At 41.8% G+C, this 15,181-nt stretch overlaps 2 protein-coding genes and 1 non-coding gene across 4 annotated transcripts; 2 read left to right on the top strand and 1 right to left on the bottom strand.

The window, feature by feature from the left end:
• The first annotated feature begins 357 nt into the window (after positions 1-357).
• On the top strand, positions 358-7,614 carry LOC100846538. Of its 2 annotated transcripts, XM_010230479.3 has the most exons (5): positions 358-770; positions 2,980-3,035; positions 4,087-6,024; positions 6,259-6,526; positions 6,607-7,614. In XM_010230479.3, exons 1-5 carry the CDS (start codon positions 668-670, stop codon positions 7,233-7,235), a joined length of 2,994 nt encoding a protein of 997 aa, XP_010228781.1. In that variant the 5' UTR covers positions 358-667; the 3' UTR covers positions 7,236-7,614. The 2 variants fall into 2 exon arrangements, with proteins under 2 accessions (XP_010228781.1, XP_024313901.1); XM_024458133.1 differs by lacking the exons at positions 358-770; positions 2,980-3,035 and adding an exon at positions 3,180-3,218.
• Positions 7,615-8,269: 655 nt separating this feature from the next.
• Positions 8,270-10,224, bottom strand: LOC100846235 (UDP-glucuronic acid decarboxylase 1). Its single transcript, XM_014896937.2, has 6 exons — positions 10,071-10,224; positions 9,857-9,936; positions 9,263-9,346; positions 9,096-9,170; positions 8,917-9,009; positions 8,270-8,815 (listed from the first exon to the last, which is right to left on the bottom strand). Exons 1-6 carry the CDS (start codon positions 10,222-10,224, stop codon positions 8,624-8,626), a joined length of 678 nt encoding a protein of 225 aa, XP_014752423.1. The 3' UTR covers positions 8,270-8,623.
• Positions 10,225-11,287: 1,063 nt separating this feature from the next.
• Positions 11,288-11,361, top strand: TRNAR-UCG. The gene has a single exon. It is a non-coding gene; the product is annotated as a tRNA-Arg (tRNA).
• Positions 11,362-15,181: the final 3,820 nt, after the last annotated feature.

Genomic DNA, 15,181 nt, shown 5'->3' with positions numbered 1-15,181 from the left:
AAAGATGAGTAAAAGCACGATCCTTAAGCTATTATTAGCCATAATGACATCCCCTAAAAACCAGCCATAATGACATCCATGGCTACCCATAAAAGATAAAGCTGTACTTTTAGTGAACTATACACATAAAAATTCACTAATTTTGTACCAACAATGATTACAAAACAAAGGCTCCCTCCCAATTGTTTTGAACATGAAGCGTCTCACTTAAGGTTCTACTAGTACCTCCTAATGAAGAAAAAGGGTCGGTGAAATTACAATAGCCAAACTTTCTAAGGGCCTACACGAGAATAAAAAGAAGAAAAGGATCCAGCTGATAAAAGTAGAAGGAAGACATGCCAAATAAAATTAATCCAGCGCCGAGAGCCCGAGACGGGATGAGGTGAGTGCTAGCCGCTAGAGTAGAAACCGAAAGCCGCGCTGGGCAGCGAGAATCAGCAGTAGCAGGTCGTCGTCGTACTCCAGCGAGAACGGCAAAACAAAACAAAACAAACAGCCCCGTTGCGTTTTCCCCCCAACCTCCGCCGCCTCCTCCTCCTCCTCGCACAGCACACAAATCGGTTTGCTCGTCCAGCTCCGCCTCTCCCCCCCTCTCGGCGGTGGATGCGCGGCTGCTCCGTCGCTGCACCGCCCGTACCTGGGCTCCAGGACCGCGCCGACGACGAGCATGGCGAGCGTCGGCCGCAGCAGATCGCGGCGCAGGGGAGAGGGCGGCAGGCCGTTCGACCGGAACGCCGCACATTACGCTGCCCCCGCCGTCGATCACTATGGTCCGTTCTCGCCGGCCTAGTCCTCTCTCTGTTCTAATTTAATTTCTTGTGCTAGCCTTTTTCGCTGTTTTGATTTTTTTTTTCTGGGTGCATAGTTTCGGGGTTTGTAGGGTCCCTGTGGTAGAGATCCCTTACTTGATCCTTGACAGTGAATGCTCCTTTTTGGGGTTTATTGGCGGTTCTCTTGTTGTCGCGTTGGAAGATTGGGGGATTGCTTTATTTTTTCCTTCGTGACTCCACAGGAGGCTTTTCTTTTGGATTGCTTGCACATTTGTCATCCTCTTACTTTAGGGTTTTGCTTATGTTTCGGAACAAAAATTCGTATTTTATCCCACGATTTTTACTTTGTAGGGATGTCAAGGTTTAACCATACTGAAAATGACTCTTTCCTTCTTTTCTTTTGTCCTCGGTGTGTAATCAGAATTTTTGGTAAACTAGATTCGCATTAATCTTCAGTGTTCTTAAAGATATTAACACAATGAGTAAAACTGTCAAAACACACCAGGAGTAAAAGATTATATTTTTACATCCCTGTTGTTTTAAGCAATCGGGCGGGGACATCACTTTCACATGTACTTTAGGTCTTAGTCAAGCCTTTATTGGAGAGAGAGAGAGAGAGAGAGAGAGAGAGAGAGATGATTCTGGTTTTGAAATTCAAATGATTATAGCGGACAGATCTTGTCCATTTTTCTTTCTTGTTCTTTCATTTGCAGCTCATAAATTAAGATTCTGTGCCAGTTCTAGGACAAAAGCCGACTCTGAAACCAAACGTAGGAAAAATGTCATCCCCCCATCCAATTTTGCAGTCTAGAGATGAATTATTTCAGTTCTGTGGTTCCTATAGAGTGTAGAAGAAATGTGTGATGTTGTCAACTTGACACTTCCCACAAGATCACACAGATAGTATTTAATTTGCCCGTAATTTGGTGGATATGTAAGTAAAAGCATTAAATTATGTTCTTTTACGTCCCCACTCCCCATGTCAGTTGGATGCCGTGAAGGTTCACAGCCAAGTGGACTTCTTATTCTAATCACTGGAGAATCTTTGATTAAACATCAGTCTACAGAAGAGCCATAACTTGACTACTTGTAACTTGTAAGTACTAGGAGTGGAACTTATTCTGTAGCCAGTACCCCAAAGTTCGTTCAAAAGAAGCACTAGGTTTTATAAAATTCAGTCTGCCACTCCACCTTGGCCTGGGCTGTGTGCAGCCAATGCCGTTGACGTGCAGGGCCCTTTGTTCGTTTATGTGTACTTATTGTGTCTGCTGAGGGTGGAGGAGGTTTTCAGTTCTCTCCTCCCTGATAGCATTGAAGATGCACGCCAAGAACACTAGGGCGAGGAAATCTGAGAGGAGAATGAGAAGATGGTGGTTTCATTGTTTAGCAGTATTTCATGGAGGAGCGGAGTGTGAGAAGGGTGAACGTTAGGGACTTCCCAGTTAGAACATTTGTAATCATTTCAAATTTCTTTAGTGCATAGGCAGAGATCATGTCCTTGTCCTAAAAAAAACTCTGGAATAGGCGACGAAACTCTATTAGTTCCTTTATACCTGCTATTTAACAGATACATGGTTTGGATTTTGTACCCTGTTTTCACCAGTAAATACTGAACTGTACATAGTCCAAACACGATATATTATTTCTTAATTCAGCACGTAAGTTAAAAAAAAACATGTTATGTTTCTAGATTGAGTTCCGTTCACCTATTATCACACATGTAGATGATTTTACTCAGGGTTCACCTTCGCACAATTATGTTTGTTTTGACGAAATGCGATGATCTTCTGCCAAAGCTGGTAATTGTGATGATTTCTTTTCTTCTCTTTTTGAAATAAAATCACATGGATATGTTCCGAAAGAAATGGCATGAAAGCAAAGCTAGCCCACCTTTTGTACACTCTTTCTAATCTTCTTTTTAAGAAGTGTTTTTCTAGTTGATATTTGCACATTAATATTGTACTAGGTATGGTAATTAAGAAGTATTATTACAATTGTCTTGCCGAGACTGATCTGTATGTTATGAAAGCATGCCTGATAAAGCCCAGAAACAGATATTCCTACTATGCCTGTTTCTGGGATCTAGCAAAGTAGTGAGCGTTCAACATGAAGTTCTTTCTCCTTGACATGCTTTTACATTGCTTCTTTTACCAATTTTTTGTGGTATAACTTTGCAATCTGTTCACTGACTATTTTATCTTTAAACCAGGGGCTGGGTCGTTGAGGAAGCAAGCAAGTAACTCTGGGATATTTTCTGATACTATGGTGGGTGATATGTGTTTAGTTAAAGAGATATATCACATGATTAATATGTGCGTAATTGTTACTCCCTCCGTCCCGTAATTCTTGTCGCTGTTTTAGTACAGATTTGAACTAAAACAGCGACAAGAATTATGGGACGGAGGGAGTACTAGAAAGTGTAAGATGTGTGCAGGTTTCTCTGTCATGGTACTGACTATAACCCTCTGAAGGAAACCAAAGAACTTAAATTGGGATATATGTGTCATTATAAAGATATTTGTTGCTTGTTATGCCGTATCAAGTGAACCTCACTAATATACCAATGTGGAAAGTAGCTAGCTATAGCCTTTTTGGACCCTGAATGCTAAGCGGTGGGCCAAAGTTCTGCTATAATAGTGATGGGCGCTATAGGTTCAAATAGCTCCGCTTTTTGCCTTAGCTTATAGCTATAGTTCCACTATTCCATATTGGTACACTTGTGACAGAATAGTATGGTAATTGTGAAATCCAACTTTACTAAAAGGCCAAAATACATCAATTACAAGGTATGAGAAGAAATTCTATCAAGAAACTTCATATTTGTCTTTTTCGATGCTCCAACATCCATATTTCTATTTCAATACCCCATCATCCATATTTGTTACTCCCTCCGTTCCATAATTCTTGTCGAAATATTACATGTATCTAGACGCTTTTTAGAAATAGATACATCCATTTTTGGGCAAATTTGAGACAAGAATTATGGAATGGAGAGAGTAGTGATTAAGTAGTTGACGTGAAGAAAATTGTGTTATGGTCATTTCGTCCTGTATTAGTATTTTTTATCCTATAGTTGCCTCTGCAGCTTATATCTTATGCATATTCATTGTTTTTCCTGTTTTGATATTAATGGCAATTTAGCTTCCAAGATATGTAGCCATAACTTTTTTGGGGATCTCACTGCGAAGTCACTTAATTCACAGTTTATAACCTTGAAAATTGACTCTACTTTGTAATTATCATCTGCTAGATAATCTTATCAGCCTACTTATTTCATTGTTTAATAATGGATTGATATGTCCTCTTTTTTTTTCAGTTAGGAATACCGGCCAGCAGTGTACCAATGAAAAAGCTAATAGATGAAGAATTCTCAAAAGATGTCAATGCTCGCCACACTTCACCAGGCGCTGTAGGAAGACTAATGGGTCTTGATTCACTCCCTTCATTTAGGACCCATAACCAGCACAGATATAGCAGAAGTCATGCACCTAGCACTTCAGCTTCTATTTCTCACCATAGATATGTTCCGCAGAGGAGAAGCACTGATGAGGTACCGGAGGTCAAAGATGTTTTTGAGGTTATGGATGTGACAAGAATAAAGGTGCACCGGAGCCCAGGACCTAGAAATAGAAATGTAACTTCCAAGTTTGATACGACTGACAATGCTGATCTAGATTTCGTAAGGCAAAAATTTATGGATGCAAAATGTCTTTCTACAAATGGATCCTTTCAGATGTCAGAAGAGTTGAATGAGACACTTGATGCATTGGCATCTAATAAGGAACTTCTCTTGGAATTTCTTCAAAAACTAGATCCTGTAGTCAGAAGGGACCTGCAAGATCAGGATTGCCCCTCTAATGCAAACTGCATTACAGTATTGAAGCCATCTAGAAGAAATCAAGTTATTGACACAGACAATTCTTATCCACAAGATCAGGGTACAGTGAAACACTCTACGAGGAAACCACATGCTAAGTTGTCAAGTCGATCCCCAAAAGAAGACTCAGGTTCAACAAGGCAGAAACTGTCAAGGTCAAGTCATCAGGAAATCAGTGACAAACGAGCTTGCCCCACAAGGATAGTTGTCCTGAAGCCAAGCCTGGAGAAAGGTGAGGACATCGAAGGATCGTTTGCCCTAACACATGAATTCCCTCATTCTGTTTACAGAAGGCAGACAACATGTCAGGATGCTGGTACATGGAGTCCATATACGGAAGAATCCATGTGTCAGGTGTCCCTTGGTGATCCTGAAACACTAGGGCATAGAATGAAGGGATCTAGGGAAATTGCTAGAGAGATAACAAAACAAATGAGAGCTGCTAGGAGAAGTGGTAACAGGAAACAGGTCCCCGAGCCAGATACCAGCACAAATGTGTCAGATGAAAGGTCACAGTTAGTGTCATCTCGTACTAAGGTAAAGACTTCAGATACATTCCATAGGTCCTCTGAACTATGTGATGGTTGGGCTTCTTCCAGCTCCCACTCTTCGCCAGCACGAGCAACTGAAACATCAGTCAGCAAGGAAGCAAAGAGACACCTCTCTAGCAGATGGAAGATGGCCCATCAATATCAGCATCAAGCACCCGAGAATAGTGGCTTTGGTGTGCTTGAAGACATGTTCGCTCTCTCTGACCAGGAAGCATCAAAAGTTGCTACCGAAACAATGCCATACCTGAAATGTCCAAAGGGAGAATTGCAGAGAGATAGGATTCCAGGCTCGTGTAACAATCCTCTTGGCATTAGCAGCAAGGATGGTTGGAGAGGTGTGACACCAAGTAATTTAACAAAGTCCAAATCTCTTCCATCATCCTCTAACCTGGGAGCTCAAAAGTCAAGCAGCAGAAAAAGAAGCAGTAGGAGAAATGAGTTTTCTATGCTTAAAGATGTTCTCAGAGTAGGACCCCATGATTCTGAGTATACATGCCGCAGCAGACAAAAAAAATCGACAGTTAGAGGTTCCACAATTCATGTTGATGATGCTGATCAAGTGTCCCCAGATAACAAGGAAAGAATAATGGTTGAACGTCAGATAGATGTGAGCTCTCTGAAACCAAGTAATGTTATTGACATGCCAGATTCATCTGAACAAAATGAGTTAGATGCATTGTATCATCTGCATACCAGTTCTGTAGTTCTTGAACAGAAGAAAGAACCATTTTCTCCTGCTAAACTAAAGCAGCAATCGCCTCAACAGCCACTGACAGCATTAGATTGCCACCTTCTTGTACCTAGTCTTGACAATCTGGTAACTCAGGTATGTTACATGTGTGCTGCCTTATTACAGCTTATCATGCATTTGTTCCCCTCAGTCCTTAACAAATTCCTCTGGAGATACATCAGCTTGTATGATTTTTAATTCATATGTTCTGCCTATTTTTTCTCTTTCCTCTTTTCTCCCTCAAGCGAAGTCTTTAGATCTCGTAATTTTGGATGCTCGCTTGATTTATCCATGCCATATTTAACAACTTTTGGGTCTATTCCATTTCAGGCCGAGGGAATGGAAAATCATCAGGGTGATGATTACTCAGCTCCATGTAATCCAGCAACAGGATCGGAATCTTCTGTGGGGGCTGACCACCATCCTGGCGCTGGCAATCAAGATCAATCCTCGTGGGTTCCCCCAGCAGGATCAGAATCTCCAGTGAGCTCCAATAATAATGATGACCAGCCAAGTCCTGTGTCTGTTCTTGAATCTTCCTTGGATACTGAAGAAGTTTACTCAGGAGATTTCGATAAAATTAGTGCAGATCTTCAAGGCAAGTGGTCGAGTTTTTATTTGCCTATTCATGTTCCCTTTAGTTGTTGCCAGTAAATTTAACTTTCTTTAACATTGCAGGACTAAGAGTGCAACTTCAGCTTCTCAAGATGGACACTACAGATAATGCAGATGGCACCAATGTTTTCATAGTGAGCGATGACGAGAATACCTTTGCAAGTCAGCCACTTCCTGAAATGGAGATATCTCATGCTTTTAGGGATGATGAAGAAAGGGATTTCTCTTATGTGCTTGATATGCTCATTTTATTGGGCATTAATGCTGCTGACCAGGATGTGCTACTTGACACGTGCTACTTTTCAGAATGTCCTGCCAGCCCTGATTTATATGATATACTCGAGGATAAGTACAACAACCTCATTCTATGGCCATCGTCTGAGAGGAAGCTTCTGTTTGATCTCACAAATGCCGTCATTGCAGATGTAATGACCTCTCTGGTCCATCATGGGGCAAAGAGATTATTGCAGGGGTTTTCATCCATATGGGATCAGGAAGGGTTTGTTGTGGATGTGTGGCAAAGGGTTGTCCAGTTACGGCAAGAAATGGACCGTGCTCAGGAAGACCTATCGGTGCACATAGAGTGGCTTGGTTCAGAAGACGGCATCGATCTTGTCGGGAGTGAAATCGGGAGAATGTTGCATGAGGATCTCCTGGAGGAAACCATAGCCGAGTTCCTGGGGTTAACATAGTCTGGCAAGTGCTATGTGGCTATAATGTACCATAATTTACATCTTTCGCCATCTAAGCATAGGGATGGATTGGTGGTTGATGCTTACTGAAAGATGCTGAGAAATGGTTAAAAAGAACTTCAGGAGACACTCCTTGGGTACTGAAAAGTGGCAACTGAGATGGCTGTGGCTGTAGCTATTGTAGTATAGGAATAAATTTAGGTGGAACCTTCTTGTAACTATTGGTTTTAATACCCAACATCTTCTTTTTTTCCCTATGCCCCTCTCAACTAGATAAAAGGGTAGATTTCCGGTTGCATGATGTTGGAGCATAGACGTGAAATTTTGGTATGAACATATTATCCTACCTTGGTATTTTTTTACTGTGCATTACATGGAACCGCCGTGCCGTCATTGCAGTTTCCTGGTTTTCCATGATCTGTGAAGCATGCACAGCACAAAAGTCATGAAATAGTGCCCAGCCTGCTGGGGAAAGAGAGCTATCCTTTCGTGATGCCTATTGTACGAAGCATTGTTGTGCTAGTAACAACCTGAACTTGTGAACTGTTTGTTCATTTGCTCAGCAGAACTCGATCACTGCCAATGTATTGCATCGGTTCTCCGAGAGGCTTAGCTAGGTTCTATCCATTCACACTACCATGAGCACCTGCCACAGCTGCAAAAGGGGTAGCCATTCATGTTGGTTCTAACCCAAGTTTACTCTGACAAATAATTGTGATTTTGTTTGCTCAAGAGTTGGCCAAGATTGACAAGAAAAAATGAACTCGACTTGACAAAGAGAGGCACTGGCTTACTAAAATTTTAGCAACTAAACAAATACCAATTTGGTGATCAAAATGTCGGTAGGATACAATATGGTCACCATCTAAACACACCCTAAAAAACCGAAAACGCTAAGGTCCGTTAGGACTTAGGAAGAATTCTTCGTAAACTATAAAAACTTTGAACTAAATAATAAAACTTTACCGACAACTATGCTGTTTCAAACAGAACTGGCTGTATGGTAGAGTTCAAAACAGGATTTAAAACACAAATTACACCATGAAAAAAAAGTATTTGTGTTATGCCCTAAAGTAACATGAAATCGGATTTCAAATACAGCAACCAGAGAAAGAAAAAAAGTACTCTGTATTTATGTAGATCCCTAGCTAGTACTGTTCTCTGAAAGGCTAAGGTTTTGACAAGAACATGAACACATATTTCCGAGACAAAATATACGTATCAATGGAACTAAACTCAAGTGTGTAACAGAAGTCTGTCACAAAATAATTGCCTGGAGCAAGAATCTAGGCAAGTGATCTATAGCCTGTACGCCAGCAAACGAGCTTGTCAAGCCACTAAAAGTGGTCTGTGAAGTATAATACAGTTCCTAGTTCAGTAACTCCTGCTCATTTCTCATCCAAGATGCGTTTTTGGAAGTCCGAAACCATACGTGGCAGGCCTTGCTTCAGTGATACTTTCGGCTCCCAATTGAGAAGAGATTTGGCCTTTGAGATGTCCGGTTTTCTCATGTGTGGATCATCTGCAGTGTTGGGTTTAAATTCGACACTCGCACTCGGGTCAATTGTCTCTTTCACTAGCTGCAGAAATTAGTACAGAGAGGTCACTCCTGATACGGAAGAAGGCAGTTTATGTTCAAATAAGAATTGGAAATCTGTTAGTTTAAGTATCAAAGTAAGACCTCAGCAAGCTCTAGCATGGTAAACTCGCCAGGATTCCCCAAGTTGAAAGGTCCAACATACTTACTTTCCATCAGAGTTACCAATCCATCAACCTACAATTCACAGATGGTTAAAGATTCCAGATTCGAATGCATGGGGGCATCGATGTAATTTTGGTTGATATAATAAAATTTAGTACCAAATCTGAAACATATTGAAAGCTTCTGGTTTGTTTTCCATCACCATAAACTGTCATTGGTTGCTTCCGCAAAGCCTGGAAATGATGCACTATGATTAATTAAGTCATGCTTAATTTCTATGATAGTCCTCCTTTCATAAGAATCAGAACCATAAATTAAGACAAACCTGTGCGACAAAGTTGCTAATGACCCGGCCATCATCTAAACACATACGAGGGCCATATGTGTTAAATATGCGAGCAATTCTGACCTGAAGGAAACAGTTACCTTGTCATGTTTGCTTTCCATGAAATGGAAGACACTAGTAAAACACAAATATAGTATCTCATATTCAGAATCTTGCGAAATGCACTGTCTCTGTCTGAATTGTGTAACAAATTCCTTGTATATTCATCTAAAAAAACTTACAGTCAATATTGGACATTTCATTGCTGCATGTTCTTACTTTAAAACGTCATACATATATATATGATACAGTATCATTGGTCATGAATGCTCAAAATGAAGTACATAGGAATTTGGAATTTGGAGCCCTTTTAGGTTCGTGCCAAAAACGTGACCCATAAATACCACCTTAGGTAAATTATGATTTCTGTCCGGTTTAACAGCAGATCTTACCAGATCATAACATTTATTTCGAACCAGGCAGTATTAATATATGCTGAGGGCCCCTGTGCCATTAATCTTAGCAAAGTATGACATTGCCAACAAGATAGTCTACAGTTAGACTGAGGTCCCTATTTAGCAACTGGAGCTTTACCTCAACGCCAGCACCACGATGGTAATCCATTGTCAGAGTTTCTGCTGTTCTCTTTCCCTCGTCATAACAACTCCTAACACCTGCACATTATCACAAAATGACAGATATCTCAATGCAGTGGAGTGGGCAGACTTAAATGACAGATATCTCAATCTAGCGGAGAGATACTTCTGGCATATGGAAATGTTTTCTCATTGAGACAAAATTAGCACACCTATGGGATTGACATGCCCCCAGTAACTCTCCTTCTGAGGATGCTCTAGAGGATCACCGTAGACCTCACTGGTGCTGGTGAGCAAGAACCGGGCCCCGACCCTCTTCGCCAATCCCAGCATATTTAACGTCCCCATCACATTTGTCTTGTGCATCATCAGTTAAGGAAGTCATTTGAAACAGAATAGTACCGAAACAAATTACTGAAAAATTCACGGTTTTTTTTGCTTGGTCATCAGTTAAACAAGTCATTTGGGAGTATTTGAGAATGCATATCTATGTACAATTGAATAGATTAAAGCAAGGCATTTTTTGAAGAACATTGGTAGCGGGAATGGAAACAGAAAAAGGATATGATGGTCTTGATTGGGTTGAATTTGTAGTGGACTGGGGAGGCAGGGCATGCGAGGTGGTAGATCTGGTCGACCTCGAGGAGGATGGGCTCGACGACGTCATGGCGGATGAGCTCGAAGCGGGGGTTCCCGAGGTGTCGCGCGACGTTCTCCTTGCGGCCCGTGAAGAAATTGTCAACGACGATGACGCTGTCCCCGCGGGCGAGGAGCTTGTCGACGAGGTGGCTGCCGACGAATCCCGCGCCTCCGGTGACGACGACGCGCAGGGCTCTCTTGCGGACGCCGACGGGGAGGCGGCGCGCCGCCGCGACGGCGTTGGAGACGCGGGGTTTTCTGGCGACGACGGCGCTGACGGCGGAAGCGCGGGCGGCGGAGGAGGAGGAGGCGAGAGGGTTGTTGGGGTGCGGGGTGAGGGACGGGTAGAGGAGGAAGAAGGAGGAGGCGAGGAGGAAGCCGAAGAGGACGAAGAGGAGGCGCTGCTCGCGGAGGAGGTAGGAGGCGAGTGAGCGGGAGAGGGACGTGCGGTGGTGCGGGCGGTGCTGCTTGCTGAGGCTGGACTGGCGCTGGAGCTGCTTCATTGTGGCTGTGGGTGGCCGGCGCGGTGGATCCGCTTGCCGGAGTAGCGAGAAGTGAGGTGGCCGGGGGAAGAGGGGGGGCGGAGTGAGGAGGAGGCGGCACGTGTGATGCGGGCGGGGGCCGCCGGACGGAGTCGAATCGGATGCTTCCTGCCGTGGTGGCCTGTTCCCCGCAGATGCCGCACGTGCGTGGAAACGTTCTTTAGCTCTTTCCTCTATTTTGTTCAAATTTGTCATTCTTTTATTCTGACATGTGATAATAAGTTTGTAATAATACACGTTTCAGTAAAGACCGCATAGCGCAGTGGATTAGCGCGTCTGACTTCGGATCAGAAGGTCGTGGGTTCGACTCCCACTGTGGTCGACTTTTCAGATTTGTTTTCGCGTCACCATTCCGGGCCTCTTGAGTTGGCACTTTTAAATTTTTTGTCCTCACTTCGCTGTCGTAAACTCCTGCCCCTCCGTTCGTGATTCAAATTTACTCAAATATGAATGTATCTATGCCTAAACAGCGTCTAAATACATGTAATAGAAAATCAGTTAATATGAAACGGAAGGAGTATATGCTGCGTATATCCTATGGAGTACTTAATAAAACAGTTTTAATTAGATACAAGTCAACGTGCTTGGTCATTGGATCAACATCCAATGGTAGCACGTGAGAACGAGGAGAGTGCGAATAACCTTCATATTTTAATCCAACGGTTATGATACGTCTATTGAGATTTAAGACATTTTAAAAAAAATCAGACGATTGGAAATAGCCACACCGTTAACAAAATGTAGATGTTTCATTAGCATTTGTGAGAGTGTGACCAGTTACTTTTCCATTTTCTATGTGTTCCCTCGTGGATTCGTAAAACGTTGTTGGAAATTTTATGAATCAGCGTGTGTATAAACTTTCACGTAGAGGTTGAATCAATGCAAATGGGAACTATGTAAACTCCGATGTGGTTCTAAATTTTTGAATTGTTATGCTGTGTGAATATGCGACTGAGGAAATCTATGTTCACTCTTTTGTTTGGGTTTTGAGTATCTCTTACATGTATTATAACACATATTAAAAGCTAGTAAATGAATGCAAACTCTATTATGGTGGAGGTGCTCTACTGCTCTGATATTTTGGGATTCAACCTTCTTAGGAATAATTATATTATGAATCTCCATCAGAGGCGAATGAGATCTTACAACAATATGATAATCCCTAATCATGATTACCTTTGTTGATATCTGCATCGACGTGTAAAGCCAACACTTCGACTGTAAGGCTGTTCAACGGGAGAAAAAAACAGAGAAGATAATATGTCTACCAAATTCATTGATCCCGTCCCGTTGTGAATCTTCTTGATCTAAGAAACAAGAAGAAAGTACTATCATTGTGGAAAAACAAACGAATTACATGGAAAATCTAAATCTAATTTATATGGAAAATCAACGAATTACCTGCCCAACCAACACCGACCAGAACAGAAGATAAAGGAGAGGAGGACTAACCGTGGAATTCCATGAGTGACAGAGAGGCGTCTGGTTTTCTGGGCGGCTGTAGCCTGTACTATGTTTCTGAAACAGAGGTTGTTGGAGCCAAGAGAAATCAACCTGTCAACGTCTCAGGGCACCATTTTCCCTTTTGATTTTGTATGGACATCTCACCCCACGAGGGCACGAGGTACTGTTCAGATTACACTTCCGTGAAGTGCTCAAGGGCCAGATGACGGCGAAGCCCGTGTGTTATGCCTGCAGCCCGCCTGCCTGGCTAGATTTTAGAGTATGTATCACCATCGTTTATGTTCTGAAGTTACAACATGTTCCCTGCCGTTGTGGTGCCGGCGGGGAGTGAGAGAAGGACTGAGGAGTGGGGACTGACCGGCCTCACCAACCGGCAAGTCAAGATTAAACTGACCACGTGGTCTCGAGTCTGCTTCGTCGTCCGTCGCCGTCAGGGACTCGGCGCAACAGCCGCACATGCGAGGGGATGATACATCTGACGGATTTATGCCATGGTTTTGGTCTTTTGGACACTGGATCACGAGTGTCAATTTACCCACCGCATCAACATGGGAAGGCAAAGACTGCAGGGCTGCAGTACAATTAAAGATGCGTCAAAACAGAAAGCCAGAAAGGGACGTGCAGTTTATTTACAGTAGTAGTAAAAGGGAAGACAGTTACGGAGGGGAGCACATGGTGTTTATGCGCGTTGGCCCCATCGCGCCTATCGCCATGCAAAATGTATGCGTGTTGTTCTTGTTCCGTAGCGAACGCGGGGGGCCTGTGATTAAATTCTCTCTTCCACCGATGAGTATGTTCCTTCGCCAAGTGCTAAAAAAGCCATTCTGCACACACACTTGATTACACCACATTTTGCACGTACAACACCACTAATCTTTTCCTCCTCAGCAATCCACGTGTGCGGTGTACTCGAATTCACCTGCTCACCGTTTTCCGTTTCGCGTAGTTTTGTGGGACCGACTTGGCCTTTGGAGCTGTAAGTATTTTTCACAAGGAGTAAGTCCATTTTACACCGGAAGCTATCACAAATGTGTGGATTAGTTTGTAGTAAAATAAAGGGGTTACTTAGAAATTTTGATCTGAACTGATTATTTACCTCATAAACTTTGAAACCTACATTGGTCTAGTTGACAATGGACATAAAAACGGGTTGTTTTGCCGAATCAGTTTGGCTAGCAAGGTGGCACATATATAGCATAGAAGCTATGAGAATATTTCTTATAACTATCTATATATAATAAAAGCATACCAAGGGGTCTGAATATAAATTAAAGGATATCTTATAACCATCCATTGTTCCATTTGTCAAAATATATATTCTATATATTTGCAAAAATGAGTTATATATTATTTACTCCGTGTTGGTATATAAAGCTCATCCCCAAAATCATTGTAACCAAGGAGGGTCTGATAAAGTGTTAGACCAATCGTTAAATCTAATGCATTAACTATCCCTCTGCTTCATGCATTGCCTAGTCAAAAACTTAGTAGGACATGCATTGGATGGTTTGAGATGCAGATGAGACTTGTTGCAAGGAGAGAATGACCTTGTATATTCAAATTTTAGCAGTTTTTGCGCAAAAATAAAAAGGATTTGGAAGATGGACCTTACATACCATACGGAAGTACTATAACTTTACATACAAACACTTGACCTCAAATATCACTATAGAGTAAAAAAAAAAAACCCCGACCATCTCACGATGTAAACTTTAATCCAAGTGTCGACATGATAATATCATAAAAAACCTTTAATCTAACATTATGATTTATTTGATAGCAAATTTATATGCTAACTAATACTCCCTCCGTTCCATAATATAAGGCGTCAACGCATTTTGAAGTCCAACTTTGACCATCAATTAGACCAACAAAATGTGAATTATGTATTATAAAAATTATATCACTAGATTCATATCTGAAATGCGTGCAGATATAAATCTTGAAATCCAAAAATTATTCTTTCAGATATGAATCTAGTGATATAATTTTTATAATACATAATTCACATTTTGTTGGTCTAATTGGTGATCAAAGCAAAATCTTGAAATGCGTGCGTGCCTTATATTATGGAACGTAGGGAGTATAACTTGGGTACGCATGACCTATCAGTGCAAGCAACATTATTCAATTGGTGTCCCAAAATTTCCTTACTTTTTTGAAAAGGCCCCAAAATTTATTTAGCCCATCCCATATAAGCGCATGTACACACCAAACGTGATTGTTTCACTCTCTAAAAGAGTTTTGCATAGGTCGGTCGGCTTAGCGATAGGTATTTTTTAGTAAATACTTTCTTTGTTTCTAAATTCTTGTGTGGTTTATAACAATTTAAGAACTTTGCATAGGTCGGTCGACTTAGCGATATGTATTTCTTGGCAAATCCTCACACTGAACTTAAACCACAACAGAAATTTAGAAACGGTGGAAGTATTAATTTCATTGAAGGTCTTTTGATCATTTTATAGTTAAGAGGAATCTAAAATGATCAGAAATGCATAACCGGTTGGACGCCCTCTTTCCTCCATTTTGATGTTCCATAATCGATAGAACAATTTTCTTTTGTTGGGGGAAATCAAGCTGAGGATGCAGTAGGACCGCTTACAGAGCATCAACTGAATATAGTTTTCAGTGATTGGGGGGAGACAGGCTCTTGCGCAAAACAGAAGGAGATAATAATT

This window comes from Brachypodium distachyon, chromosome 1, assembly GCF_000005505.3.
Source record: "Brachypodium distachyon strain Bd21 chromosome 1, Brachypodium_distachyon_v3.0, whole genome shotgun sequence".
NCBI lineage: Eukaryota > Viridiplantae > Streptophyta > Magnoliopsida > Poales > Poaceae > Brachypodium > Brachypodium distachyon.
Note: the sequence above shows the minus strand (reverse complement) of the source record. Positions and strands in the feature narration are given on the sequence as shown.